This window comes from Ovis aries, chromosome 5, assembly GCF_016772045.2.
Source record: "Ovis aries strain OAR_USU_Benz2616 breed Rambouillet chromosome 5, ARS-UI_Ramb_v3.0, whole genome shotgun sequence".
Taxonomy (NCBI): domain Eukaryota; kingdom Metazoa; phylum Chordata; class Mammalia; order Artiodactyla; family Bovidae; genus Ovis; species Ovis aries.
In genome coordinates, this window is record NC_056058.1 from 40,832,172 (window position 1) to 40,860,167 (window position 27,996).

Genomic DNA, 27,996 nt, shown 5'->3' on the forward strand with positions numbered 1-27,996 from the left:
CGTTTCTAAAAGCGAGGCCTGGAACCGGTCCAGGCCTTCTGCCCTCCTGTTCCTACTTCGGCCGCTACCCTACCCCGCCCCCGCACCTCTTGCCCCCAGCCCCTGCCCCTCTGTCGCCTCCAGGGTCGTCTGGGGTCAGAGTGGGAAACCCCCTCGGGAAACCCCCGGGGAGAAGCTGGAGGAGGGGAAGCGGGGTCGCGGGGTCGCGGGGCGGCGGGAAGGAGCCCAGGACGCCACTATTTAAGCCACCGCCCCCACGAGCAAGGGACAGAGCCTGGCCGAGCATGGAGCGGGGCCGCGCCCTCCTGCTTCCCCTCCTTCTGGGGCTGCTCCAGCCTGGCCGCGGTGAGCGGGGAGGGGCCGCAGACGCGCGTGCGGAGGTTGGGGAGGTGATGGGGGACCCCACGTAGGGGCCAGGGAGGAGGAGGAGGGCGGGGCTGAGACCTCGGTCGCCCGCAGGTGGGCCGCTGGAAGTGGATCCACCTGAGAGCCAGGTGGCGATGGCCGTGGGAGAGTCGCGAAACTTCACCTGCCGCATGACCTGTGCGGACGGCAGGGCGGCCTCGGTGCTGTGGCGGGGCCTGGACACCAGTCTGGGCGCCGTGCAGTCCAGCGCGGGCCTCAGCGTCCTGTACGTGATCAACGCCTCGCTGTCTGCGGCGGGGACCCGCGTGTGCGTGGGCTCCTGTGGGGACGTGGTCCTCCAGCACCGGGTGCGGCTCCTGGTATTTGGTGAGCCCCCGCCCCTCCCCGCGCCTCTGCGCACTCGAGGCCCCCGGCCGGCAGCCCTGCTTTCCCTCCGTCCCCTGGCCACCTCCACCTGGAACGTTTCCCGGATTGCCCACCACGTCCCCGCTCATAGCCGCCTCGCTGGTCCTCCAGAGTCGCTCTGCAGTCCCGGTTCTCCGCGCATCCCTCTCCCCCATCCACCCTCGATCCTCCAGGACCTCACCCCCTGCCGTTTCTGCTCTGGACTCGCTCTGACACCTTACATTCTACCCACACAGGCTGTGGTAGTGGATCTCCCCTGTCCCCGTGGCCCAGCAGTCTCCAGGAACCCCAGACCCCTTCCATACCCCCTCCTCCGGGCACAGCCCTAAACCTCCCAGCTCAGCTCATTGTCTCCTCCCCTTCCCTACAGCCTTCCCTGACCAGCTGAGTGTATCCCCTGAGGCCGTAGTGCCAGGGAGGGACCAGGAGGTGGCCTGCACGGCCCACAACGTCACACCTGCTGGCCCTGACACCCTCTCCATGTCCCTGCTCCTGGGGGGTCGGGAACTGGAGGGAGTGGAAGCCTTCCCGGATATGACTGAGGAGCCCCAGGAAGGCGAGGACCCGCTGTTCCAAGTGACCCAGCGCTGGCTGCTGCCCGCCTCAGAGACCTCCAGCCTGCACACCCTCCACTGCCAGGTGACCATGAGGCTGCCCGGCCTGGAGCTGACCCGCCACCGGAGCATTCCAGGTGAGCCTGCGCCCGCGGGGAAGTGAACAAGGTCACACTGCCCAGCACCTGAGTCCCTGGTGAGCCCTGGGTGGCTGCCCAGCCACTCGTTGGGAGTCCTGGCTCCTCCCTGTGCCCACTGGGTCTGCACCTGGACAGGTCCCGCACCACCAGCTGGAGGGAAAGTCACCTTCCATCCTTCACCTGGGCCCCAGCGGCAGCCAGGGGGCTACTTCTCACTAGTTCATTCATTCAACAGATTTGCAGTGCACCTGCCCTGAGCCAAGCCCACCAAGGTGCTGCCCCTCCTCTGCCCACAGCCCTCCGGGGCTCCCACCTCCCTCTAGGTGAAAGTCCAAGCTGGCTGCACCCACCCACAGGGCCCTGCACACCTGCCCTATCCCCCTCCCTTCTTCCCCTTCACTCACACTGCAGTTCCTCCCACACTTCAGGGACAGTGCTGCCCCAGGGCCTTTGCATCGCTGTGCCCTCCATGGGAATGCTCTTCCCTATAGCTCCCCAACCCCCCTCAGATCTCCTTCCCATTGAGGTCTCCTGCCCAGTGAGGTTTGCCCTGATCTTCCTGCCCAAGAGGTCCCTCCACCCACACACACACAGGCCTCTTCTCTTCCCCTGTTGAATGTTTCTTGACACCTTTTATCAACATCCGACTCGTGTGCTTGCTTTTTCTATCATCTGTCTCCCGTGCTGTTGGTTTCACTAAGATAGGAATGTGTTCATGGCTGTGTCCCCAGAGGCTAAACCAGTGCCCAGTGCATGTAGGTGTTCAGTAGATACATCCTGAATGAATGAATGACTGAATAACTGTTATCCTGGGGGACTGGCCCATAGTAGGTGCACAATAAATGCTTGCTGAATGCAAAAATGAAAACATTTAATGTGGGTCCTGGCACACAGTAGGTGGTCAGTTCACGTCAGAGGTTACTGTTTAATTTGCTCTCATCTGGGACAACCCCGCCCATATCACCAAGCCTGTGGTAGCCTCTCACCAAGCAAGCACAGACTGGTTCTCTGACAGGGCACCCCAAAACTCACATTAATGACTGGAGTCCTGGGGGCCTGGAAGGTTTGGCTCAGGTGAACTGAGGTAAGGGAAGTGGGGTGGGGTGGGAAGACCCTCAGTCTCTCATCTGCACCACAAGGTGGGGCAGAAAGAAACTGCAGAAAGAAAACTCAGGCCCGTCCTTGTTCCTTAGGCGGGCCCTCCCTCCCCTCCTTCCCTCCTCCCCTCCTCCCCTCCTCCCCCCTTAGCCCCATAATAATAAAATCCAATGCCCGAATCACTCTGCAGCCCAGCCCCTAGATGAGAGTCCCTAGGGGCTCTCATGTCTCTTAACAGATTTAGACACTCACTGGTGTGGGGGGGGGGCGGGGCATGTCAGACCCCAATCCCGCCCCTACCCACTGGGATACCCTGCAATTCATCCAAGTGAAGGACAGGGCTTGGAGCAGATCAGGTCCAACCATGTGTTCCAGGAGGAGAGAGGGAGGTAGGAGAGGGGCCTGGGCAGCAGGTAGAAAACAAACGGCTGCTGCCTTTTCCAGTCCTGCAGGGCCTGACCTCCCCGGAGCCCCCCGCCATCACCTTCTCAGAGCCCCCCGCCATGACCCCAGCAAAGCGCAGCATCACAGCATCTCCGGAGCCCACTGATACAACCACCCCAGAGCCCTTTGTCATGAAGCCCCCGAAGCCCCCCATCAACACCTCCCCCGAGCTGGCCTCCACCTGCAGCCCCACAAGTCCTGGCCCCACGCCCAGGAACAGCTCCACCAGGCCGTGCCTCCCGGAGATCCACCAGTTGTCAGCATCAGGGGCTTTGGAGCTGCTGTGCGAGGTGCCCTGTGGTCCTGGCATGGCCGTGCGCTGGACCCAGGCCCCTGGCGGGCTGGAGGCCTACGAGACGCGGGAGGTGGGGGCCCAAGCTTGGCTGAGCAGCAGGAGCATGCTGTGGTCCGGGTGCCATCCTGAGGGCTGGTTCCAGTGTCGCCTGGACCCTGGGGGCCACACAGCCAACCTGTATGTGGTCCCGGAAATCTGTGAGTTTTGGGGCTGCAGGGGCCTGGGAGGGAGGGGAACCTTGTGTCCAGGCCTTAGACAAGGAGTGCCCTGCTAGTCAGCCTGTGTCCTCAGCTGTCTAGTGGGCTTCCCTGACCCTTTAAGGGTCACAAGTCACAGCTGCCTGCATGGCGATAACTAAGTTTCAGGGACCCTGCAGCTGTCACAGCGTTTTGTAAACCCTATAAACTCAATGGACTGAGACAGCCTGTGGAATAGAAACAAGACACAGACACATCAGTAACTTCAGTTTTTCTGGAAGCCACATTCAGGACGGAAAAAAAGTAAAAATAAGTTTGATGCTATATCATCAAACCCAATATATCTCAAATGTTATCATTTCAACATGCAGTCTATTAAAAAGCATGACTGAAGTTTGTTTTCCGACTAAGTCTTCAAAATGCAATGTGTGTTTGACATGGACAGTGCCGTCCACCCAGACTGGTCACACTTCAAATGCAGCTGCGGTGAGGGGCCCCTCACTGGACTGCCCACTTTAAAAAAAATATTTATATGGCGCTTATTTACTTGGCTGTATCTGGTTTTAGTTGCAGCTTGCAATATCTTTAGTTGTGGCATGTGGGATCTAGTTCCCTGACCAGATATGGAACCTGGGTCCCCTACACTGGGAGTGCAGAGGCTTAGCCACTGGACCATCAGGAAGTTCCTGGACTGCTCACTTCTAACTACAAGGTCCTATGTACCTTTCCAAAGAGTTTCTCTAAAGGCCTTTGGGGGCTTTCCTGTTGGCTCAGATGGTAAAGAATCGGCCTGCAATGCAGGAGACCCAGGTTTGATCTCTGGGTCAGAAGATCCCCTGGAGAAGGGAATGGCAACCCACTCCAGCATTCTTGCCCACTCCAGCATTCCATGGACAGAGGAGCCTGGTGGGCTACAGTCCATGGAGTCAGACACAGAGTCAGACACAACTGAGTGACTAAACACACAAAGGCCTTTGGCTAGTCCAGGGATTTTTGTACATTTCACAAAGGTGTTTTAAACTGTTAAGTCCTTTGTACAGTTTCAGGGAACCTGGTCTGTGAGCCCTTAGCAGGCTTTGCCAGGCTGCTCCCCAAGCCTGAAGAGGGCTGCAGGATTCCAGATGCCTCTCTCTCCAGGCTCCCCGACAATGTCAGCTGCCCTGTGGACCAGCAGCTTGGCGCTGGGGCTCCTTCTCCTGGTGTTCCTCACCTACCGCCTGTGGAAACGCTGCCAGCCCACAAGCTGATGACCTGGGCCTCACACCCCCACCCCACGTAGACCACACGAAGGGAGACTTTCCTTCTACTCGGTTGTGACTAGAAGATGTGGGCAGCATTCTGGACAGCAGGCGGTGACCGAGGGCTCCCTACCCTGATGGCCGGCACATCCAGACTCCCCAGCTGGCTGGGTGTCCCTTCCGTGGGCCCCTGGGAAGCCGACCCTCCACGGTGCAGAGCTGGAGAATAAAGAGCATCTAGTCTGACCTTAGTGGTTTCTGTCCTGGTCCCACGACATGGGAATCCTCCACACAGCTCCAACCATCCTCTGCTCTAGGTGACTCCCCCAGAGAGGCAAGGAAGGACAGACACCACTGCAACCCCACGTGGCCAGGGCTGGGGGAAGGAGGCGTGTATTCTGCCTGGGGCCCCTCCCTGCCTGTGGGAACCCTGAAGCTTAAAGAGTAACTGCTGCTGCTAAGTCGCTTCAGACGTGTCCCACTCTGTGCGACCCCATAGACAGCAGCCCACCAGGCTCCCCCATCCTTGGGATTCTCCAGGCAAGAACACTGGAGTGGGTTGCCATTTCCCTTTCCAATGCATGAAAGTGAAAAGTGAAAGTGAAGTCTTTCAGTCGTGTCCAACTCTTTGCGACCCCATGGACTGCAGCCTACCAGGCTCCTCCGTCCATGGGATTTTCCAGGCAAGAGTAACTAGGAATCCTCAAAAGAAGCGGAGAAATGTACTTGTTGGAGGACCGCACAGGCAAAGAAACAGAAGGGTGCTTGATCAGGGAAACCGTATACACTCTCTTAGGGTGGCTGGGGGTTAGGTGGCGGGGTGGCGGCGGGGGTTGAGACAGAGACTGGACATGATACCGGCAGGTGAAGGGCTGTAGATGCCACGGGTTTCGACCTTCTGGAACTGGGGACCTTTTTAAGAGTTTAGTGGTAAAGGGCTTAGGGCTTTCCTGGTGGCTCAGACCGTAAAGAATCTGCCTGCAATGCAGGAGACCTGGGTTCAATCCCTGGGTCGGTAAGATCCCCTGGAGAAGGGAATGGCAACCCACTGTAGTATTCTTGCCTGGATAATCATATGGACAGAGGAGCCTGGCGGACTACAAAACAATTCATGGGGTGGCAGAGTCGAACACTGAGTGACTTAACACTTTCAGAGGTACAGAAGATGCGGCATGAGAAAGCGCCCTCTGGTGGTAACGAAAGGTAGCAGGCTGGGACAGGGAACTAGGCACCATAATCTTTCACTCTACGTACAGGTGACTCAGTTCAGTTCAGTTCAGTTCAGTCGCTCAGTCGTGTCCGACCCTTTGCGACCCCATGAATCGCAGCACGCCAGGCCTCCCTGTTCATCACCAACTCCCGGAGTTCACTCAGACTCATGTCCATCGAGTCCATGATGCCATCCAGCCATCTCATCCTCGGTCGTCCCTTTCTCCTCCTGCCCCCAATCCCTCCCAGCATCAGAGTCTTTTCCAATGAGTCAACTCTTCGCATGAGGTGGCCAAAGTACTGGAGTTTCAGCTTCAGCATCATTCCCTCCAAAGAAATCCCAGGGTTGATCTCCTTCAGAATGGACTGGTTGGATCTCCTTGCAGTCCAAGGGACTCTCAAGAGTCTTCTCCAACACCACAGTTCAAAAGCATCAATTCGGCGCTCAGCCTTCTTCACAGTCCAACTCTCACATCCATACATGACCACAGGAAAAACCATAGCCTTGACTAGACGGACCTTAGTCGGCAAAGTAATGTCTCTGCTTTTGAATATGCTATCTAGGTTGGTCATAACTTTTCTTCCAAGGAGTAAGCATCTTTTAATTTCATGGCTGCAGTCACCATCTGCGGTGATTTTGGAGCCCCAAAAAATAAAGTCTGATACTGTTTCCACTGTTTCCCCGTCTATTTCCCATGAAGTGATGGGACCAGATGCCATGATCTTCGTTTTCTGAATGTTGAGTTTAAGCCAACTTTTCACTCTCCTCTTTCACTTTCATCAAGAGGCTTTTTAGTTCCTATTCTGCCGGGGTCCAGCCCCGGTGGATCCAAGGTAATTCGAAGGTGGGGACGGAGTTGGCGTCCTGGAAAAAACTTATTTAATTACAGATATAGAGGGAGATTAGAAACAGATAGCGTAGTAGGAGAATTAGTGGAGAAAAGAGGCTGAACAACTGGTTTATATGGAATACCAATCACCATCTACATAGGCCACAGGCGTCTTTCCATTCTCCCAAAGGAGAGGAGGCACTGAGGCCTCCCCAGTTCGATCTCAGAAGCCCAGGCAGAATTAGCAGGCTTGGTGAGTACCCACATTTCAGATGGGAATTCAGCCAGGAAAACGGGGAGCGAGAAAGAAACGACACGGGGGAATCATTCTTTCCAGAAACTGATCCGATTTCTTTATTTTTCAGGTTTGTTTATATACCTTTTTGTTATACATAGGGATGAATACAGAGTCACGCGGGGGTCAGCAGACCTGACCCTTGTCACAATCAGGTGCTTCATATAAAATTATACAAAGGTCTTATGAGTTTCATCATCTTTTAGCCATGAGGTCTGCTGACATATTATGGCCCTTTCTGATACCGGTCAGTTAACCAAAAAACTTATTTTTCCAGGGGTGATTTTTTCTTAAATCAGGCGCCACCCTCCAAATAAAGTTGCATTCCTATAGGGTGAGGGTGTAGTGAGTTACAATCAAGAAAGGAATTTACTTAACCTAAGGTTTAACATGATTAATCTTAAAGGTTAATACTTATTTCTCCTATATGCTAGTTATATTCATTATAAGGACAGGAATATGGAGATTTAGCAGCAAGTATTGGCTCAACAAATGTAAACCCTTCACCAAAGTTCCCCTTAAGATCTATAGTACTAAAGTTACATTTTTGCATAGCAAGGACACAGTGATTTATAGTGATTTATAACAAAGTACAGTGATCTATAACAAAAGAGAAGATTCATTAACTCAAAAAGTCTAGTATTGCTAACATCAAAAAACTACTATATTTCCTTTTCTATATTCCAAATACATTGATTAATATATTCCCAGGTGCCTAAGGATATGGAGGCCTGATGGCAATCATTGACTCATCAATGAAAAAAGCCTTATGCTAATACTCCAAAATCTCTGTGCTGTTTATGGCTGAGAGGCTGTCACACAAGCTAGTCTGTCAGCAGAGAGGTTTGACCTGAGACATCCTTGTGACACCCAGAGCAGGGAATTAGCAGTAATTATTGGCAGGACAAATGAAAAAACCCTTCACCAATATAATTCCTACTAATGCTATACTAATAATCTTCTAACTTCTCAAAAGAGTCTGTATTTAGAAAGTTTTAAAACATCCCGTGCCTCTCACAGTTGGGAGGCTGTAAACACTCACATGCAGCCGGACGAGCCTGATCAGGCAGGCCAGAGAACCTTCAGAGTTTGTAAGTTGAAACACTCTTATCACGCCCAGGAATTTTTATTAACTGGAGCTGCAAGTTAACTCCTTCTCTGAGAGAAATGGTTATGGGGGAGAGCTCCCCGTAAAGTACTCTGGTTTTGGGGTAGATGCTCGGGAACAGGGGGTTTCCTGAGGCTTGATCACGCCTTTGCGTATGCCAAGCTTCCTTCCTCATGGCCTTTGCCATGGGCGGAGTTCCTCACGCTGGCTCCCAACACTCTTCACTTTCTGCCATAAGGGTGGTGTCATCTGCATATCTGAGGTTATTGATATTTCTTCTGGCAATCTTGATTCCAGCCTGTGTTTCTTCCAGTCCAGCGTTTCTCATGATGTACTCTGCATATAAGTTAAATAAGCAAGGTGACAATATACAGCCTTGACGTACACCTTTTCCTATTTGGAACCAGTCTGTTGTTCCATGTCCAGTTCTAACTGTTGCTTCCTGACCTGCATACAGATTTCTCAAGAGGCAGGTTAGGTGGTCTTCAGAATTTTCCACAGTTTATTGTGATCCCGTAGCGAAAGCGCAGAGGAGACCCCTAACCCAGCCTGGTGGGGAGAGGGAGCCTTTCCGCATGAGGTGAACTACAAACTCACACAGACATTGGGTTAGGCTGAAGGCCAGGCTGAGCACAAAGCCTCCGAGCTTGCCCTCAAAAAAGTGGGCGATAGCGGCGCTTGGTCCCGGCGTAGGGGTGGAGCCACCCGGCCAAGCTTGGCAGGGCTTGCTGGTAACCAAGGAGACCTGTTGCTAGCGGACCAGGCTAAGAAAGGACCCTCCCATTACCAAGATGGCAAGCAATCGGCTTCATACCTGAAACCAAGCCCTTCCTGGGGTCCATTTTGGAGTCTGGCAAAATTTAAGCTCCGCGTCTAAACCAGGGAAGCCAATCAGCACCTAATCAGAACCTAAGCCACCCCATTTTGTTAAAGAAGACTCCATTTTATAAAAATTTCCGGGAAACAGCTTCTCGGAAATCCCTCAACCTCACCCCACCACCCGCGGACCAATCAGAACCCGTGGTCAGCCCTTCCACAGAAGGTAACCAATTAAACGTCTCCCAACCCGGAAATTCCCGTTTTTCAAATTTTTCGCGCGAGAATACCCTATATAAGCCATGTAACCCAGCCCTCGGGGCTCCTCCGTATAGCCGCTGCCTTGGTGATGGTGGGAGCCCCAGCTCGAGCTTGGTAATAAAAACTCTTGCTTTTGCATTGGATATCAGCTCCCTGGTGGTCATTGGGAGATTTCGCGACTTGGGCACAACACACATATAAAGAGGAAACCTGGAGACAATGCCTATTAGAACCTAGGGAAAAGGGTGGCCTGCCCTGGTCATTTTGTTAAGTCTCAGCAAGATTCTGGTGCCCTCTGCCCTTAACCAAGATGGCCGCTCTGAAGCGGCAGCGCACTGCGAGATATGGCAGCGCTTCCGGTCCCTCTGCCCTCAGCGAAGATGGCGGCAGTGGAGAAGCGGCGGCAGGCGGTGGCACAGGCAACCAGTTTCACAGACAGCGGCCGGCCGGGGGTGCCCCGAGCGGCGGCGACGGCCGAGAGTGAAGAGGACTTCCTGCGACAGGTCGGCGTGACGGAGATGCTACGCGCGGCCCTGCTAAAGGTGCTGGAGGCGCGACCGGAGGAGCCCATCGCCTTTCTGGCTCACTACTTCGAGAACATGGGCCTGCGGTCTCCGGCAAACGGCGGCGCCGGGGAGCCTCCGGGCCAGCTCCTGCTGCAGCAGCAGCGCCTGGGCCGCGCACTGTGGCATCTTCGCCTGGCTCACCACTCCCAGAGGTGCGGGGCTGGGCCGGGCCTGGACGGGTAGGGGCCGCAGCCGCACTTCAACTCCCAGCGGGCTCCGCGCGGCTCCCCACCCTCGGCGCCGGTGCACGAGCGCGGGGCGTACTGGGAAATGTAGACGGCTGCGTCTGGCGCCGGAGGGGCGCGGACCGCGCGGGGTTCCAGGGTCCCGGCGAGGCCACCCAGCTGAGTGCTGGCGCTGGTACTTCTGGTCGACTTGGTATTCGGTGATGCCTCTTTGCAGATGCCGAGTTTCCCCGTGCACCCCACCCCACTTTTGAAAATCATGGAGCCCACACAGGACTTAGTGCCTCGTAGCTGCAGAGTTCCCGGCTTGGAGAACCCTGCCCATTCAATCAGAAAATGAGTATTTACAGGGCTGGGTCGTGGAGACGGGGAGCAAACCAGTCACTCGAGGCCCCTACTCTACGGGGAGGTCCCCTGCGGGCAGGAGGGGCGTCCAGGAAGGGGCCCACGTGACACACAGGGAAGGGTATTGCGGGCACGAGGTACCAGGTGCACTGGTTTGGAGGCTGCGGGGCTGTAGTGTGGGACCCATGGGGTAGGGGAAGAGCTAAAGCATGGGGCGGTGGAGGGAATGGCGCCTTCCCCCACCCCATCCCCCCACAGCTCTGAGCTGGGGGAAGGGTGAGTGAATGGACCTGGTCAGGTGAATGGGGAGAAGCCGTCTGACTCGCAGCATCAACCAGACAAGGTGGCCGCTGGACGTGGGTGGGCTTAGACTCAGATGTTGAGGCAGTCCCCAGAGAACCCAGGAAAGGGAAGGAAACCAAGCAAGGGAGTGTTTCAGCCTGAGCCCAGCACCGACCTGCCTGGGAGCACCCTCCTGAGTCAATGTGTTAGACCCCAAGCGGGGGAGCAGAGAGGCCAGGATGAGCCGGGTGTGGAGGGGTGGCGGGGTGTCCGAAGTGACAGCCAGAAAAGGGGGCACCTGGAGATGGGGGCCTGGGGGGATGGGGGGTAGGGGGCAGACTGGCAAGCATGCATGGGTTCTGCTGGGGCCCAGGTGGATGGGGGTTGTTCAGGAGCAGCCCCAGGTGGTCTTTGAGAGGGGAGGTCACTGGTCAGTCAGGTGCTGGGAAAACCTTGCAGCTGGAAGGTGGATAGTCACGTTTGCAGCTGACACATGTAACAGGGGCAGGAGGTTGTCATGGGGAGAGGGGCATTATGGAGGCCTCAGGGGAGCTGAGAAGAGCCCAGGACCCGACTCTGAGGAGCCCCAGGCTCATCGCACCCACAGGAAAGTGTCAGAAGGCAGAAGAGACATAAAGGAGGGAAGCAGAAGACAGGGGCATCCAGGACACATTCCAAGGAGGAGAAAAGTCAGCAGCAGGGCCGTCAGGTCCTTGTCCAGGTCAAGCACTGCACAAGCCACTCACCCCCTAGACGTCACTAGGTGAAGGCTTTTTGCAGCACTTTTCCTAATCCACACAAGTACCTGTGAGCTGCCGGCCACCCCATGTCCAGTGGCCCTCAAGGTGAGAGCATGTGAGACGTGTAGGATTTAGAACCTAGGGGCTGCCTGAGTGTCCTGGGGCTGCTGTAAGCAATTACCACAAGCTCATGACTCAAAGCAGCAGAAATGTATTCTCCCACAGTCTTGCGGCCAAAGCCAGAAATCCAGGGGCTACAGGGCTGTGCTCCCCCATCCGCTGAGGCTGCTGAGGGAGGTCCTTCCAGCTTCTTTCCCTTCAGGGCATTGTGAACATCCTTGGCCAGCCAAGTCCCTCATCCTTGGTGTCTGTCTTTAAAGGATAGTTGGCACTGGGTTTAAGGCTCATCTCATCTCCAGATCCTGACTGACACAAAGACCCTACTTCCAGACAAGGCTACACCCACAGGTCCTGGGCAGACCTGCACTGCACGCGTGGGGCTGAGGGGATGACACTGTCCACCACGCTGCAGGGCTGCTGGAGCTGTTGGTGGGAGGCTCCAAGAGAAAGGAGCGGGCCAGGCGAACGACCAGGGCTAGTGCTGCACCTGGCCTCCCTGATCTCAGAGGTGGCTTCCCAGGCAGAAGCCCGGTCATCTCAGCTGCCAGGTCAGAAGCAGAAGCCAGGCCAGGTGGGTCCTGGGCGTGGGTCCACCTGAGGCCAGGCAGCCCCGATACTGTGCAGTGGCGGGGGTTTCCTGGGGCCACTCTTGAGAATGACCTCAGCACGAAAGATCTGGGGCAAACTCAACCTAAATCCCCTGTGCTGGGGTGGAGGAATGACACATGTTGGTAGACAGTGTAGCCAACAGCCCACCAGCCCCCAGAGCACAAACAGCTGATGCTGTAGGGCAGCCATGCCACATGTGGAGAGTAGCAGCAAGTAGCCAACTCCTGCAGGCGCTGTCATCCCAGAAAGCACGCAGAAGCACCACAGTGTCCAGGCTAGTGTCCTCGGCTCACAGCATCCTCTGTGGGGGTGTCCTGGGTACTGTGAGGGTGTGAGGCAGCCTCCCTGCTCCCCACCCACTCAATGCCAGGAGCCCTCCCCCATGACAAGCACAGATGCCCCAGACATCACCCCATGTTCCCTGGGGGCAGAATCTCCCCAGATGAGACACGCCGAGATAAAGGAGTCCACGACCCTCCCTCTCCCCGCCCCAGGAGACCCTGCATTCCATGACCATGTGACCTCTGAAGTCCTGAGATGTACACATTTCACACACACCTGAGTCAGTTCAGAAGAGGGGACTTACAGATGCTGGGGGGCCACCCTGGTTTACACCATGTGACAGAGGGGCAAGTATGAAGGCAAAGGCTGTGAGCAAAGAGAGGACCCCATCTCTTCAAACACTGAACCAGAGCCCCTCCCCCTTGGCTCTCTGACATTGTGTGGGTGGGGGAGATCACTGTAGGGGTCCTGCAGGTGTTGAGCAACCTCCTGTGCACCCACCCAATGGTGACAAAACTGCCCCCAGACATCATCACTAGTGTCCCCTAGGGGCAGAGTCACCCCATCAAGAGCCCCCTGTCTACAGCAGAAAAGTCTCCCTGTCTCTGTGACGTGACCCATAAATTGGTTTTTAACAAATGCCCAACGTGCTCTGTAAACTCCGTGTGGGAGCTGACACGGGGAGCCTGAGGACCAGAGCCCAGGATGGCAAACCACGTGGGTGCCCCCTCTCAACGGGAGCCCCCAGAACGGCCTCGAGGTGGGGTGGGCCTTCCTCTGTCTTCTCCCCTGATGATCTCGTCTCCCTGGGCCATCACTGCCTGCTATGCATCGTCCTGCCCACAAGGCTGGGAGCCCATGGTAAACAGCACCTGGACAGGGCTGCATGGCAGCAAGTGACAAGCACACGTGGGACCCCAGCCTCACACAAGGCACAAAAACTAATCTCTGTCCTCCCAAGAATCCTGAGACACGGGCTAGAACCCTTATTTTCCAGATGAGGAAAACGGCACAGTGGATAGAACCGGCACAGGTCTAGGCCGGCCAGGAACAGCACTGACCAACTCCAGGGCGATTGAGTCACTCAGAACAATTGGCTGGTTGACCAGGTTCCTGGGGGATACTTCAGGCAGAGCTGAGTGGTTGATGGATGAGCTATCAGGCCACAGGGACAGGCACCTGAAACCTCAGTGGCCTCACGGCTGCTGCAGAATCAACAGGGCACTGATCACTCAGGGTTGCAGGTGTGGACCCTCCATGGGAAGTGGGCCACGCCCTCGGGGTGGGATAGCCTGCTGCCAAGATGCCCTCAAAAGCCCCCTGTATTCACAACCTCAGGCAGCTGCCTCGAACATCAAACCAGACCAGCCCCCATCACTACCTTGCCTGTCACCCACTCGGGGCCAGCACCATAACCTGAGCGTGCTCACCCTGCCCCTGGGGAGGGGCTTCCACAGGGAGCCTTCAGGGTAGGGGGCCCCGCCAGGGTCCTGGCTGCAGACTGAGCTGGGACTACCCAGCCAAGCCGCTCCCAGTTCCTGACTCAGTCTGGGACATGATCTAGGTGTGGGCTTAACTGCTACACGGCCACCAAGCTGGCCCCAGCATCATCACCACCAGGCTTGCTCCCACCAGAGACCTTTGTCCTGGGGAAAGTAGCTGACAACAGAAGTTCCTACAAGGGGTTGTTTCGAGGCAGCAGGAGTTAACGCAGTGCCAGTTGTGCAAAGGGAGGATCTGGCACCCCCACACTTCACAGGGTGCTCTCACTAACCCTAAAGCCCCAGCACATTGTCCTAGAACTGAGAAGTGAATCCCAGCTGGGCAAGACCCCAGGTCCTGCCCTCTCCCCTCTGCACCTCGGCTTCTCCTCTGTAAGGGGCCTCGACCCCTGGAGCTCACTGGGTGAGCATGGCTGTCCCTGGACTCCACCCTGCTCCGGCCCAGTGTGGACCAGGCTCCTACCCACGCAGTTCAGTACAGGCGGGTGGCATGCCGTGTCTCACAGATAAGAGTGGAGCCGGGCTCTCAGAAACGGTGAGTGTGAGCCATGGGGTTCCCCTACCTGTGGGACCCCTGGCCCGGCCATCAGCTGCCCCAAGCCTCACTTCTCCTTTGCTTTAGAGCAGGGTGCTGACTGTCAAGGAGGGGATTGGATTGGGCACCCAGGTTGACCCAAGCCCACACACGACCACCTGGGAGGCTCCTGGCATGGCCAGGGCGCAGCAGGGGGGGACCTCATGGCTTCGTGGGGCAAGCAGTAAGTAGTGTCAGCACTAGGGCCATTCCTGATGTGACCTGTGGAGGCAGGAAGCAGCGTGTCCAGGTTGATGTGGCCACTTGCGGATGAACTTACAAAGCAGCAGCAGCGGGCTTGAGCCACACCCTGGGTTACAGGCGCTGGGCCTGCACAGGTGAAATGAGTTAACTCAGTTAAGAGGTAGGGACAGTCCTGCCCAGTGACATCTCTAAAGTGGAAAGTCCGTGGGCAGGAGCCCGTTGGCAGAGTTGGCAGCCGTTTCTCTAGCTCCTAGGTGGTGGTGTGGGCCCTGGGACTGTAATGAATGACCGGACAGATGAACTCTCAGACAGGCTCCTGATCTGATGTGATGGGAGGGAGGGAACTCAGGAGGACTCCATGAAGATAAGTATAGGAAGGGGTTAGGGGGTCGGGGAGGATACTGCCCTAGACATGATGTTGAACACAGACGGCTGAGCACAGACTCCGCGGAGCTGTGGGGAAATCTGCGGGAGGGCACTCCAGGTCAGGGCACAGCTGGTGGAACAGACCTGAGGCAGGAGGGGCCGGTGTGTTGAGGTTGGGGGGCCGGAGCAGGCCTCTAGTGCGAGCCGACGCCCCCTCCGCCCTCAGGACGGCCTTCAACAACAACGTCGGCGTGGCCTACGAGTGCCTGAGCGCCAGCGGGCGCAAGAAGAAGCCGGGGCTGGACGGGCGCACGTATAGCGAGCTGCTGAAGCGCATCTGCCGCGACGGAGAGGCCCCCGAGGAGGTGGTGGCGCCACTGCTGCGCAAGATCCAGTGCCGGGACCACGAGGCAGTGCCGCTGGCCGTGTTCCGCGCGGGGATGCTCACCTGCTTCGTGCTGCTGGAGTTCGTGGCGCGCGCCGGCGCCCTCTATCGGCTGCTGGAGGACCCGGGCCTGGCCGTGGCTGACCGCCGCTTGGGCCAGGCCGTGCTGGACACGCTGGAGGGGGCCCTGCAGGCCAGCGACGACACTGCGCCCGCGCGCTACCTGGAGGCGGGTTCGCGCCTGGGGCCCGACAGCCTGGCGCTGGCTATGGACCGCGCGCTGGTGGCCCGACGACCCAGCGCCCCGATGACCCGGGAGGAGTTCCTGGAGAAGGCCGCGGCCCTCTTCATCGCTAAGGTCAAGCCCGTGGGCTGAGCCCCGCCCTCCTCCGCCGCCTCCTCCTCCGCCTGGACATACAGGGCCCTCAGGGCCTGCTCACCTGCTTCTGGGCGGAGCACTTCCTGGGGCCAGGACTGGGGTGTCCCTGCATGCCAGCTTCCCACCTGGAATGGTGCTTCAGCCCCCTTCAGCAGGAGAGGGGGCAAGGGTCCCTCCCCGCACATTCACCAAGGTTCGCCGATCCTGAGCAGAAATAAAGTCTGTTCCCCAGGCTGACCTGATGTGTGTGTGAGCGCCGGTGTCCACTCCCAGCACACATCCCCGGAAACGCTCTCCACTCTGGGAAACCCCAGCCAGCCCCAGCGAGTCCCACCGCTGCCCAGAAACCAGGGTGCCCCTGCACTTGGCTTCATGGGAGCGGAGGGCACTGGGACATCCAGTGAGATGCCTTGGACCCACAGCCCCAAGATCTGGGAGGCACGGGTGGCCCCCAGCCGTCCCTCCCCAAGCGCCGGGCCGGAACAGGTCCTCTCTCATCCTCAGTTTACCCCAGCCACCAAGGGAAGAGGTCAGCTGGGCCAGTAGTCATGATGGTGATGACGGAAATAGCCTACAAGTCCAAGGCCTGCAGTGTCTTGCCTTACCACTCTCTTATGCAGAAGGTAAACCACTGCCCACATCTGGCAGATGGTGAGACCCAAGCCCAGAGGAGCAGAGGTCACACCACCAGTAAGGGGCTAACGGCCCAAGCCCCAGTCACCCACACCCACACCACCTCCATCACCAAGGGGTGGGAGGGGAGGGGTGGGAAACCCATCCAGGATCCAGGCACACCAGACAGTCACCAAGCACCTGGGTGTCCCCCTCCCACCAGTGGGATCACTTCCTGGAACCAGGACTCTGCAGGAAACACACTGCTAGCCCAGACCAGGTGCAGGCGGGTCCAGCCTCAGCTTCCTCCTCTGTTAATGGGACCCAGGCCACCCCCGTTCCAACTGAGGGATCCCACACACAAGGACGGAATCTAAAGCCTTTCTCCAGCTACCTTTGGCAGGAGACAGCTTGCCTCCTCCAGTTTCCCAGCACCTGCCCTTGGCCGGTAACTGATAAAACAGTAACAGCCCCACCTTCCTTTCTTTTCCCACTGGCTCTTCCAAAATCTCCCAACCCCCTCCAGGGGCAGGAAAGAGATGGAAACTGAGTCCCACCCCTCCACTCTTTGCGCTTGGTGGCTTTTGTGACAGTACTTGGCTCTATGTACCTGTCATCATAAAAGGTGACAGGTACCCCTGTGGGTGCTGGCATGGTATGCAGCGGCCATGCTGTGAGGAGGCACAAGCTACCTGGAGGTACCTGACTGGCAGCTCCTGTTTTGGGGTAAATGAATGAGTGTTATTGTCTCAAGTCTTGAAGTTGTGGGGTCATTTGTTTCATAACCAGAAGGTTCAGGCAGGTGCTCCAGTCAGTAAGCATTAGCTGTTACGTTGTACGGCCTACTCTTGGGCCCCAGCAGCCGCCAGTAACCTGTGGTTCCCCTGGGGCGACAGAAACTGTCGCCAGCCATCAGAAACAGGGCTGGACAGTATGCAGAAGCTGTCACTGGTGCCACCAGATTCTCTTCCCAGCTAAGGAGGCTCACAGCTGCCCCACTGCAGAGAAGGAGCCACACGCCCAGGAGACCCCATTACCCCCTCTGGGACAGGAGCGGCCAGTGACCACCAGGGGATGACCAATGGGGGACTTCCGGGGGCGTGGCCAGCAAGGAATCACTCGGGTATGGCCAGTGAAGGACTGGCCATAGGTCTAAGCTGGCCTGCTTGCCTCAGGGGAAGCTACCTCTGGAGCAGGTCACACTTCAGGGCCAACTGACTCCCCCCAACTCCCCCCACCCCGCCTGGGTTGGGCCGAGGCTGACGCCAGCTGGGGTCATGTCCCCTGTTCCGTCCACCTTCCCTCACTGCCTCCCCTGAGTCACCATCACGCCTGGTCTTGGGTCCAGAAGTCCTGGCTTGACCTTTACAGGCATGACCTGGGGAAGCTGAGCCACTCTGCTTACCTGGCCTCGCAGCAGCGTGGGCGCTGGCCTCCCTGCCTTCCACACTCCACAGGCCCTAGAAGTCTCCTCCTCTCCCCCAGCTTCCCAGGGGAAGGCAGGTGTCTTTGAGCTCTGTTAAGGGCCTCTCCTCTACTCGTGCTTCCTCCTCACTTGGCATCTCACCGGGGCCACAGCTTCAATTATTGCCTGGTCACCAAGGAGTCTCAAATTCACGTCTCAAGCCCAGCTCTGCTCTGCTCCAGCCCTGGAGAGCCAACCACCTGCTGGGCATCTCCTCAGGGACATCCCAAGATCATCCCAGGCCTGTCACATTCAGGATGGAGCCTCCGGACAGCCTCTCTGGTCCTGGGGCTCCTCTAGAGTTTGTGGTCTCTGAGGAAGCCTCCACGCCCAGGACTGGGGCTTGGCCTGGGTGCCTCCCCTGTCCTGTCAGCCGGCCCTTCTCTGCATCCTGTTGCTTGCACATTATAGCTTCATCCTGCCTGCTCCTACCTACCCTGGTCCAGCCCACATTCCCACCAGCCCAGCAGTGCTCCAGGCACCCTGGCCTCAGTGAGTGGTTCAGGAATAGCATGTTACTCCCAGCTGGCCAATGAGACACACAGCCCTGGGACTTTTCCTGGAGCTGCTGTGCTGAGAAGACCTGGTCCTGGATCCTGGAGCCATCTGGTCACCACATGGCCTGTGAACAAAGTGAGCACTCAGGAAGGCTGGGCAGGGAGACTCCTCAGCATCTATTCTTGCCTCTGTCCCCTCACTGGGCCAGGCACACTGGTCTCCAGCTGGTCTGGCTTGTCTCTGCTTCGGCCTTTGCACACACTGTTCCTTTTTCTGTGACACTATTCCTCCAGACCCACGTGGCTCATTCTTTTCTGGTCTCTGCTCAAATGCCACTTCCGGAGAGGTGCCTCCCCCAATGATCCCCATCCAAAATAACCTGTCTGCTCCACTCCTATTGCTAATGCCTCACTCTGCTCTATATTTCTTCGTAACAATTACTGCTACCAGAAGTTGCTTAACAACTCGCTTCTGTCCCTTCTTCTTGTCTCCCCAAGAGCAGGGGCTTTTATAAATTTTATTCATTGCTGTACCTGAATATGTCTATGGAAGGCCATGAATTAATCACTTTTCCAGAGGAAGAATCTACACTCACAGAAGCCAGGGTATTCATTCGCTGTGGCTGCAGTAACAAAGCACTTGAAAAACAAAACCCCAGAAAAACCCCACAACAACACAAGTTCATTATCTCACAGTTCTGGAAGGTTTAACATTTGAGAATCATTTCCAAGTTTATGGCAGAACCTAGATTTGAATTCAGGGCTCTTCTATGGCATGTGATGGAAGGCTCAACTCAAACTGGCTTAACAAAAAAAGAAATAATTTAATTACTAGCATTACTGCAAGGGGAGGTCAGGCATGGCTGGATCCAGAGCACAAACAGGATCATCAGCACATTCCCATCAGGCAGCTCAGCTTTCCTGAGGGCCAACTTTTTTCACAAGCCTTGTGGTGATGAGATGGTCCTTTAGCTGCAGGCCCAAGTTCTCCCAGCTCAGCCACCCCAGCATCGTGTCCCCAGAAAAAGACCAAGTCACATGCTGTCCCCAGATGAACCACTGCAGCCAGGGGCCCTAGGACGTTGGTTGGATGACCCAGCTCTGCAGCCAGGGCTAGGAGTCAGTCCAATTCAAACCTTGCAGGCTAAAGATGGGTACCTCCGCAGGAAAATGGAGGTGCTACGGCTGGAAAACAGGCAAGTAGAAACCCCAGGTGGCCACCACCCCAGGATGTTTCAGAGTCCAAGGTGTGGGCTTTCCTGGAGGGACACAGCCTCATGTGGGGGGGACTGGCTGGAGGGTCCATAAACCTGGCACCTCCCTTTACCCTTTACATTTTCCAGTTGAGCCCCCACCCACCCCAAAACTCCTGTGATGTGGGGTGTATGTTGGCAAACTTCTCTGGAAGAATCATAATTCATTCTAATTACTACTGATCAACAAACTGGCACATGCCAATGCTATGATGTTGATGCTATGGGCAGAGGAGGAACAGAGAACACTTAGAACACTAGACAAAGCAGGGTGTGCAGCCCACTTTATAGACGAGGGTCCCCTCCAGGTCCCACAGGGTGCAGGGCACAGCCCCCTGTACTGATGAAGCTGCTACTCTACCCAGGGTTCTCAGAGTCCTCCATTCGTCCCCACAGATGACATTTTGTTTTCCTCCCCCAGACAGGTCTACCTGCCTGTCCTCAGTGGTGTCCAGCCCAGGGCCAGATGTCAGGGCACCTGGGAGAAGGAAGAGGCTCAGCCCTGCCCCAGGTGTTGGTGCAGCTGTTGGCAGCCCGGGTCCCCCGCCACGAAGCCACCACAGGCCACGGGTGCCAAGGCCACCCTCATGGTGAGCTGTCACCTGCGGACGTGCATGGATGGAGGCCACGCCCTATCCCTACTCTCCCATCCAGATCTGAGTGGGCGTGCGGGCCCAGGGAGCAGCCTCAGTCAGGACTCTGGTCTGGGGTTCCGGTGGGACGGGTGCCGAGTCAAGGCTGCAGAAGGCACGCCGAGCTGGGAGAGGGCTGCGAGCGACAGAACCCTCCCCGCTCGAGCGTCTGGGGCGGCCAGACCGGGTCCCGGGTGGGGAAACTGAGGCTCGCGCCGGCACCGCCCCAGCCCCGCCCCGCGCCGGAACGTCACAAAAAGGCCCCAAAAGCGCGGCGGGCCTGGCAGAGCGGCGCAGCGCTGCCCTGCCCGGGGCCCCAAGCACAGGTGTCCGCGGAGCTAGTCCGAGCCGCGGCGGCGGCGGCCTTCCACGGGGTCGGAAGCGCCAAAGCGCCTGCGCGCGCGGCCCCCGGCTCCCGGCGGCGCGCTCGGCGGCCGGGGGAGGGGTCGCTTCCCGGCGTGCCCCGCGGGCGGGCGCGCAGGCGCGATCGGGGCAGGCGGCGCGCAGGCGCACTCGGTGGGGGCGGGGCGCGGCAGCGGAGGAGAGCTCCAGGCGGCGGCGCAGAACGAGTGGAGCGCCCGGGGGCTCCGGGCGGCGGCGGCGGCGGCGGCGGCGGCGGAGGCGGCGGCGGCGCAGAGGAGGAAGCCGGCCCCGGCCCGTCCCGCGGCCCCGCGGCCCCACGGCCCCACGCGCCCCCGGCCCCGGGCCCTTCCGCCGCCGCCATGGCCCGGCCGCTGGTGCCCAGCTCGCAGAAGGCGTTGTTGCTGGAGCTCAAGGGGCTGCAAGAGGAGCCGGTGGAGGGCTTTCGGGTGACCCTGGTGGACGAGGGCGACCTGTACAACTGGGAGGTGGCCATCTTCGGACCCCCCAACACTTACTACGAGGGCGGCTACTTCAAGGTGAGCGGCGGGGTGGGAGGGGCGGTGACCCCTTCTCCATCTCCTCGGGGCCCCTCCCCCACCTCTGTCCCCTCCCCACTCCCCTGGCAGAGCCCACTCCCACTGTCCCTGCTCCTCGTGGGGTTGCTTTCTTCCCCCTCCTTCTCGCGGGGCCCCCCTCCCCTTGCTCCTCTGCCTGGTCGCCTCTGGCGTGCTGAGGGCCCTCGTTCACCCCCTCTTCCCCTCCGGCCCCAAGAGTCCCTGAGAAGCGCCAGGACCCCTAAGGCTACTTCAAGCCTCCAGTGGGAAGACCCGGGACCTTCTTGTCTCTTTAGGTGCATGGCCTTTGCTTTCCCCAGGCCTTGGTGCCCGCCCCCTCCTCCCACCTGTACTTGCTGCCCAGAGCAGACAAAGAGGCCTCCCCAGGACTGGCCAGCACTGTTGTGAAGAGCCCTGGCCTTGGCTCGGCCACTTGCTCGGATTCCAACAAAGGCCTGGATGGGCTTGGCAGCCAGGATTGGCTTGGAAAGCGGCCACCCTGGCCAGTAGCAGGTCCTCTGGGCTTCACCATGATCTTTACATAACCTGTTCCGCCGGACTCTTGCTCCCACATTTTGCCCTGTTCCTGGGAGCCACACTGTAGAACCCACACAGGTGGGGCCTCAGAAGCTTTGGCTCCTTTGCAGCCTAGCTGGCGTTTCTCCTGTCCTGCTGATCAAGCAGCTTCTTGGGCCTGAATTGCCTGCTCTGGGCTGCTCCTAGGCCCTCTGTGGTGATTGAGTTCTGAGCATCTCGCTCTTAATAGCCATTGTTGGGAGCAGTGAGGCATGGGCTGTCCCTGGGATTGGCTGTGTCTCAGGCCAATGTGAACTAGAACTCAGGTCAAAACCTGGACAGGCGTGAATTCAGATGTGGCTTGGGAGGATATCTCCCGATCAAAGGACTTCGCTCCTTAAGCAAGAGGAATAAGGCAGGGGGTTGCCTTGTGAGAGAGATGGGTCCTGGACTCACAGCTGGAACACCCAGTCACTACCTGCCAAGGTCCCAGCGGGCCTGGCTGGGAGGCCTGGGCGGGAGCGGGGCAGGCTGGTGCTGCCCTGGCAGGTGTCTGTGTTTGCACTTTTGGCTAGCGTTTTAGCCAAGCCTGCTGTTGGCCTTAAGGAAGCAGGCTGAACTACTGGGGTGATCCTTGGTTGAGGTTCTCTGGTTGGATGGGGGATTGCAGGTCGACAGCCCTAGGCTGAGATCTGATCTGGAGTCCATCTTATCCACACAGGGCCTGCGTTTGGGGCTGATCACCAAATGGTTTGACCAGCCCCCTCCCACAACCCCCTTTTGTCTGCTTCTGGGAGCAGCCGACTGTGAGAATAAGAGCTCCGCTCAGAGCAGGAATAGGGAGTCCTACCTAAGGCCAGGCCAGGACTCTGGCCTGAAAAGAACGAACCTGGGTTCCTGGCTGTTGCCTACTGTTTGCAAGGGATTGTGGGTAGGGCCTCCCAGGCTGGTTTTGGTATAAGCCTGGTTTTCTAGAGAAGGATGGCCTGGAGAGGGGGCTTACCTGACCCCGTCTCCTGTAGGCTGGCCTTAAGGAAGGCAGCAAGGAACCCACGGTGGTTCTGCCACCCTTGGATCCTTCTGTCACAGTGTGGTTGGGTGGGCAGTGGAGAGAGGACATGGGTGCTAGAAGTGCCTGGGGGCCACCATGGTTTCCCAGTGCCTCCCTCTCGGCCACCCAGCCTCACCCGTCCCCCCTTATGAGCTGCAGGGGCCCCAGGAATCGTGTGCTGTGCTGAGGGGTGCCCCAGAGACCGGGTCGGGGAGCCCCTCCACAGCTGCATGCTGTGCGCCCCTGGGCATGTTACTTTGCACCAAGCCTCAGTTGACACAGTGGTGAAGGCACCTCTGGGACCTGGTGGGTGCCTGGGGCAAAAGAGGCCTCAGCTGGCCTCGGGCTATCACTTAGAAACCCAGCCCTGGGCTTGCTGGAGACGATGGGGCAGGGTCTGAGACCTGAGTTCAAGGTTAGGTCACTCCAGAACAGACAGCCTCCCCTTGACCCCAGCGTCCCCTATCCTAGAGGGTGATTCTCCAACAATAGGCGGAGAGGGGAACATAGCAGAGGTGCCCCATGGGGCCCCGAGAGCCTGAAGCACCGCCAGGGTCCCTGGACTGGGGCATAAACAGGCTGAGCCGGGGGCGCAAGTCTCCCCCAGGGGCCCTCCCCTGTCTTCCCGTGACCTTCCAGGCTACCTTCTGACACCCTAGGGCTGACACCTGCAGGCCGAGGGCCCGGAGCTGACTCATCTCCACCCCCAGCGCCTGCCTAGTGAACACGCATCTATTTTAATCCTCCCCACGAGCTGGAGACTGAGGCTGGGCGCCCAGCATGGTGCTCAGGTAGCCAGCCCTGGGCTCTGGTCCCACCACAGGCCTTGGAGCTGCTCCCCAGGGGTGCCCACACCTGGCAACAAGGCAGGAACCAGGGGCAGCTTGGCTCAGGTGACTCCATGAACACCCCAGGCCCGTGAGGGGTGCCAGAGGCAGGCAGGTCCCAGGCCAGCCGCTGTGTGTGGCCGTGGGTGGCCTGACTCACTGAGCCCCCTGCTCTCCCACCAGGCACGCCTCAAGTTCCCCATCGACTACCCTTACTCCCCTCCTGCCTTTCGGTTCCTGACCAAGATGTGGCACCCCAACATCTACGAGGTGAGCATGCCTTGGGCCCTGTAGGGGTAGGAGGCGTGGGGACAGGAGCCATTTGGGTGCTGATCCTTCCCTGCCCCCCCATATCTCACAGACTGGGGACGTTTGCATCTCGATTCTCCACCCTCCAGTGGATGACCCCCAGAGCGGGGAGCTGCCCTCAGAACGGTGGAACCCCACGCAGAATGTCAGGTGAGGGCATCAGACGGCCGCCCTGGGGGCATGGATAAAGGGGGCGGGCACAACTTCCTGTCCTTGCGCACACAGGCCCTGTCTCTGCCAGCCTTTCCCCCATCTTCTGACACCCACTACCCCACCCATCTTTGGTAACATCCTCAGGGAGTCCTAGGCTTCCCTTGTGGCTCAGCTGGTAAAGAATCTGCCTGCAATGTGGGAGACCTGGGTCCGATCCCTGGGTTGGGAAGATCCCCTGGAGACCAGAAAGGCTACCTCTTCCAGTATTCTGGCCTGGAGAGTTCCATGGACTGTATAGTCCATGGATTGCAAAGAGTCGGACACGACGACTTCCACTTTTCGGGGAATCCTGTCTGTCTACCCCAGAGGTCCCCCCTCCTTCCTTGAGCCCCAGAGAACACAGTCCCCTTTGTCCTGGGGGTTGTGCTCACCCTGCCTCATGCCCAGTGCCCTTCATCCAGCCCAGGTCTGAGCGTGAGTGGCCTGGGAAAACCACCCTGCAGGGGGAACACCCTGGGGAGGGGACAGGCCTGCTTCACCTGAGCAAAGGTGGTCCTGGCCTTGGCTGCCCACCCCACGTCCTATCCCAGGAGCTAGGCATGCGGCAGAGGATGAGGGTCAGGGTGGGAGACTCCCAGGTGGGCAGTGCCCTGGGCCGTGGATTCCCCCACACCAACTCCTGCTCCTCCAGGACCATCCTCCTGAGTGTCATCTCCCTCCTCAACGAACCCAACACCTTCTCGCCAGCCAACGTGGACGCCTCTGTGATGTACAGGAAGTGGAAAGAGAGCAAAGGCAAGGACCGCGAGTACACGGACATCATCCGGTGAGCGGCCCAGGGGCCTGGGCCCTCCTCCTCCTGCCAGAAAGGCCAGGATTTTTCTCTCATGAAGCGTGTGGTCCACGTATGTACCGTGACATGTGGACATGCTGTGTGTGTTGTGGGGCGTGTGTGTGTGTCTGTGTGTGTGGTGTGAGGGCATGTACCTCACACGGAGTTAACACACCCTGCTTTCTGCCAGGATTCAGCAGGGTCTTGCCACCTTCCCTTGTTTTGTAACTAGAAGGGTAGCGATTCCCAACCCCTACCCTGCCCTGTGTGAAGACCCTGCACACCGGGGTGTGATCATGCGTGCTTGGCCCTTGGCTTTTCCCCACGGGTCTCCTCAGGGAGTGGGTTCTCTGTGTGTGACCAGGCCCATGCTGTGCAAGGTGGTCTGTTTTCTCACCTCACGAAAGTGAGTGTCACTGGCACTGCAGTTCTGACAGTTGGAATTGTTTTCTAAAGGCAGCAGAGCTGGGTGGGATCAGCGTGTTTAGGAAAGGTCTTCATTTAAGGAAAGTCATTTTTTCCTGGCTATGAAAGCAGTGCCTCTGTCAGGAGTTGGCCAGGGGAGCGCTCTCATTACCCTGGCCTCCTGTTCTCTCCCCTGTGAGCAGGGTACATGACCTGGCGGGAGAGTCTATACAAAACTCCCCTGAGTGCTGACCGGTGCCAGCAACACCCCTGGGCCTGCGCACTCCATCCGGCTGTGTCTGCTCTGTCCTGTGAGCTGGTCAGTGATCACTGCTCTTTCTCACTTGTTCTCCTGGGACTTGTGACTTATGTCACGACAAACTTAACTCTTCCATAAGTCTCTTCTGAGGAGGTTTTTGGTCTGTTCTTTGTCTCTTAGAAAAGCAAGTAGGTCAGACACGTGTTTCCATGACGACCTAGTCTCTTCCCCTACCCCCAGCATTTACCCTGAGAAATGAGTCCTCGTTCTCACCAGCACCCACACTCACCTGCTGTGTTACTGTGCCTGTGGAGCTGTAGGGACCCGTCCCTGTGGGCCAGCCTCGCGACCTCACAGCGAGAGCTCGGGAGAGCCCAGCGGCACCGTTGGAAGGTGGGACCCCAGGGGCAGCAGGTGCAGTCAGAGCCCCAGCGGGGAAGCACATGCAGAGGACATGATGCCAGTGATGCAAAATACTCAAGTGCAGAGAGGGGAGGACTTGGGACCCGGCCTGGCGGCAATGTGCTGAGCATCTGCCAGGGGCACCGCCCTGTGGCCGGCCCTCCCCTGCCTACAGAGCCGGCCCAGCACCCTGGCTGCTCCCACTTCACCCAGCCTTTTCCTTGGCAGCTGGGGTCTATGTCTGTCTTCCTGATGAGCTGACACCTTCCTGGTTCAGAGTCCATGCTCCGCATCATCCTCAGCCCATGGTCGCCCCATTCTCTGCACATGTGTGTGCGTGTGCACCTGTGTGTGAGCAGAAACCCCTGGGGCACACATGGGCTGTCCCCTGAGGGATCAGGCTCCGCCTGCTCTGGGGCACCCCCTAGTGCTTGTGCCACCCCTGCGTGCCCTGCACTGTTCCACGGGCGCGCCTGCACGGGTCTGGGGCCACCGGCCGCAGCAAGGCTGACCTGTGTCTCTCCGCAGGAAGCAGGTCCTGGGGACCAAGGTGGACGCAGAGCGGGATGGCGTGAAGGTACCCACCACACTGGCTGAGTACTGCGTGAAGACCAAGGCCCCAGTGCCGGACGAGGGCTCCGACCTCTTCTATGATGACTACTATGAGGATGGCGAGGCTGAGGCCGACAGCTGCTTCGGGGACGATGAGGATGACTCAGGCACCGAAGAGTCCTGACACTACATCCCTGCGAATAAACTTACAAATTTTACCTCAGCCGCCCGACTGTCTGCCGCCGCCACTACCTCCGGGCGCCGCGTGGCCCGGCGCCGTCCACCCCATCTCCGCCTCCGAGGAGGCCGCTGGGCTCGCGTCCCTGGGACCCGCATGGGCCAGACGCTGCTCAGGGACCCTAGCCTGCCTGCCCCGCCTGCCGGCCAGAGACTTGGGGTCCCGGCTTGGGAGTGGACGGACTGACTCGGAGTCACCTCTTCTCTCTGCTTTGGTTTGTTTGGAATTTAAATAAAGCAACTTTATGAGAAGCCCGAGGACCAACCTCTCCTTGGCCCCGAGGTCGGTGGGACCCAGGCAAGGGCACAGGCTCTGGTGACGGGCATGTGATCCACAACGGGAGCCTTCAGCCGCCCCTCTGAGCCCGGAAGCTCCTGGGGCCTCCTGTTGGGTCGTCTGGTTGGGGGGAGGGGCCACAGGGACCTGGGCTCTGGGCAGGAAGGGCCTCGGGGCACACTTGGGGCTGAGAGGCCCTGGGGGTACTGAGCCCCAGCTTCCGGCAATGTCACCCATGCTGGTGGTGTCCAGGGCTGTGTGTCCTTTGAACCCAGTAGGTGCCGGTGCCCAGGCTATAGGAGCCACAAGCCAGTGTGGAGACCCCAGAGCCCTCAGCCAAGGCCTCCAGCCAGGCTTTGTCACTGCCCATTTTGTAAATAAAAGTTTTATTGGAACAAAGACACACTCATTTCTTCATCCACGTTTAGCTGCTTTTGAGCTGCAGCTTTAAAGCTTGAGTGATGGTAATACGGCCTCTGTGTCAAAAGTCAGAAACACTTCCTGATCGTTCATAGGAGTGTCTGCAACTTCCGTAACCCTCAGGCCTGTGGGTCCAGCCCTTCCGCTCCTGGGACCCATTCCCCCTGCCTCCAGGCTTTTCCTGCCGCGTAACCACGGCCCCAGACTCAGCGTTCACCCTGCTTCACACTTGGCTTGTGTGGCTTGGGAATTACCCTCCACCACTGAGGTGACCAGAGCCTTGGGGCCTGGAGAATGAGAGCCCAGCGTCAGGACAGGTTCCACCACCTGAGTGACCCAGCACAGCCACCTCTGCACAGGACAAGCGAGAGCAGGTATGAGCTCGGAAGCTATGGGAAGGGACATGGGCTGCCCTCCAGAGAGTGAGGCTTGTGGCCAGGGTCCCCATGACTGACCAAGGCCTGGGAGTCCTATCCTTCTAACCAGAGTCTCATCTCAGGGTTGGGTCTGCCTTGTGGACTTAAGGTAAACATGTAATGGGATACATGGAATAAAGGTTATCCCAAGTAATGTCTGTGACTTAAT

At 58.2% G+C, this 27,996-nt stretch overlaps 3 protein-coding genes and 1 long non-coding RNA gene across 7 annotated transcripts; 3 read left to right on the plus strand and 1 right to left on the minus strand.

Annotated features, from left to right (window-relative positions):
* Positions 1-267: 267 nt before the first annotated feature.
* MADCAM1 (mucosal vascular addressin cell adhesion molecule 1) lies at positions 268-4,983 on the plus strand. The gene is given in 5 exon segments (NM_001038020.1): positions 268-345; positions 460-732; positions 1,142-1,462; positions 3,008-3,499; positions 4,637-4,983. Coding segments are annotated over 5 exon segments (1,257 nt in total). The 5' UTR covers positions 268-284; the 3' UTR covers positions 4,747-4,983.
* A 2,123-nt stretch (positions 4,984-7,106) lies between these two features.
* On the minus strand, positions 7,107-9,127 carry LOC132659882 (uncharacterized). The gene is made up of 2 exons (XR_009600852.1): positions 8,994-9,127; positions 7,107-8,515 (listed from the first exon to the last, which is right to left on the minus strand). It is a non-coding gene; the product is annotated as an uncharacterized LOC132659882 (long non-coding RNA).
* A 502-nt stretch (positions 9,128-9,629) lies between these two features.
* TPGS1 (tubulin polyglutamylase complex subunit 1) lies at positions 9,630-16,032 on the plus strand. Its single transcript, XM_004008760.5, has 2 exons — positions 9,630-9,974; positions 15,258-16,032. The coding sequence occupies exons 1-2, from the start codon at positions 9,637-9,639 to the stop codon at positions 15,790-15,792; spliced, it is 873 nt and encodes a 290-aa protein (XP_004008809.3). The 5' UTR covers positions 9,630-9,636; the 3' UTR covers positions 15,793-16,032.
* CDC34 (cell division cycle 34, ubiqiutin conjugating enzyme) lies at positions 9,630-27,390 on the plus strand. Of its 4 annotated transcripts, XR_009600850.1 has the most exons (6): positions 9,630-21,153; positions 23,749-23,835; positions 23,927-24,024; positions 24,719-24,853; positions 25,468-25,583; positions 26,454-26,567. XR_009600850.1 is itself a non-coding variant. In XM_027970127.3 (5 exons), the coding sequence occupies exons 1-5, from the start codon at positions 20,089-20,091 to the stop codon at positions 26,659-26,661; spliced, it is 1,593 nt and encodes a 530-aa protein (XP_027825928.2). In that variant the 5' UTR covers positions 9,630-20,088; the 3' UTR covers positions 26,662-27,390. The 4 variants fall into 4 exon arrangements, 2 of the variants coding, with proteins under 2 accessions (XP_027825928.2, XP_060272400.1); XR_009600851.1 differs by lacking the exon at positions 25,468-25,583 and having other exon boundaries at positions 24,719-24,932; positions 26,454-26,566; XM_027970127.3 differs by lacking the exon at positions 25,468-25,583 and having other exon boundaries at positions 26,454-27,390.
* The last annotated feature ends 606 nt before the right edge of the window (positions 27,391-27,996 follow it).

What these genes read in the sequence shown, in the direction of transcription:
- TPGS1 (XM_004008760.5), top strand. Translation starts at nt 9,637, where the DNA reads ATGGCGGCAGTGGAGAAGCGGCGGCAGGCGGTGGCACAGGCAACCAGT. An exon ending in CTGGCTCACCACTCCCAGAG is followed by an intron (nt 9,975 to 15,257) that starts GTGCGGGGCTGG and finishes CTCCGCCCTCAG; the next exon opens with GACGGCCTTCAACAACAACG.
- CDC34 (XM_027970127.3), top strand. Translation starts at nt 20,089, where the DNA reads ATGTCAGGGCACCTGGGAGAAGGAAGAGGCTCAGCCCTGCCCCAGGTG. An exon ending in AACCCCACGCAGAATGTCAG is followed by an intron (nt 24,025 to 24,718) that starts GTGAGGGCATCA and finishes CTGCTCCTCCAG; the next exon opens with GACCATCCTCCTGAGTGTCA. An exon ending in GAGTACACGGACATCATCCG is followed by an intron (nt 24,854 to 26,453) that starts GTGAGCGGCCCA and finishes GTCTCTCCGCAG; the next exon opens with GAAGCAGGTCCTGGGGACCA.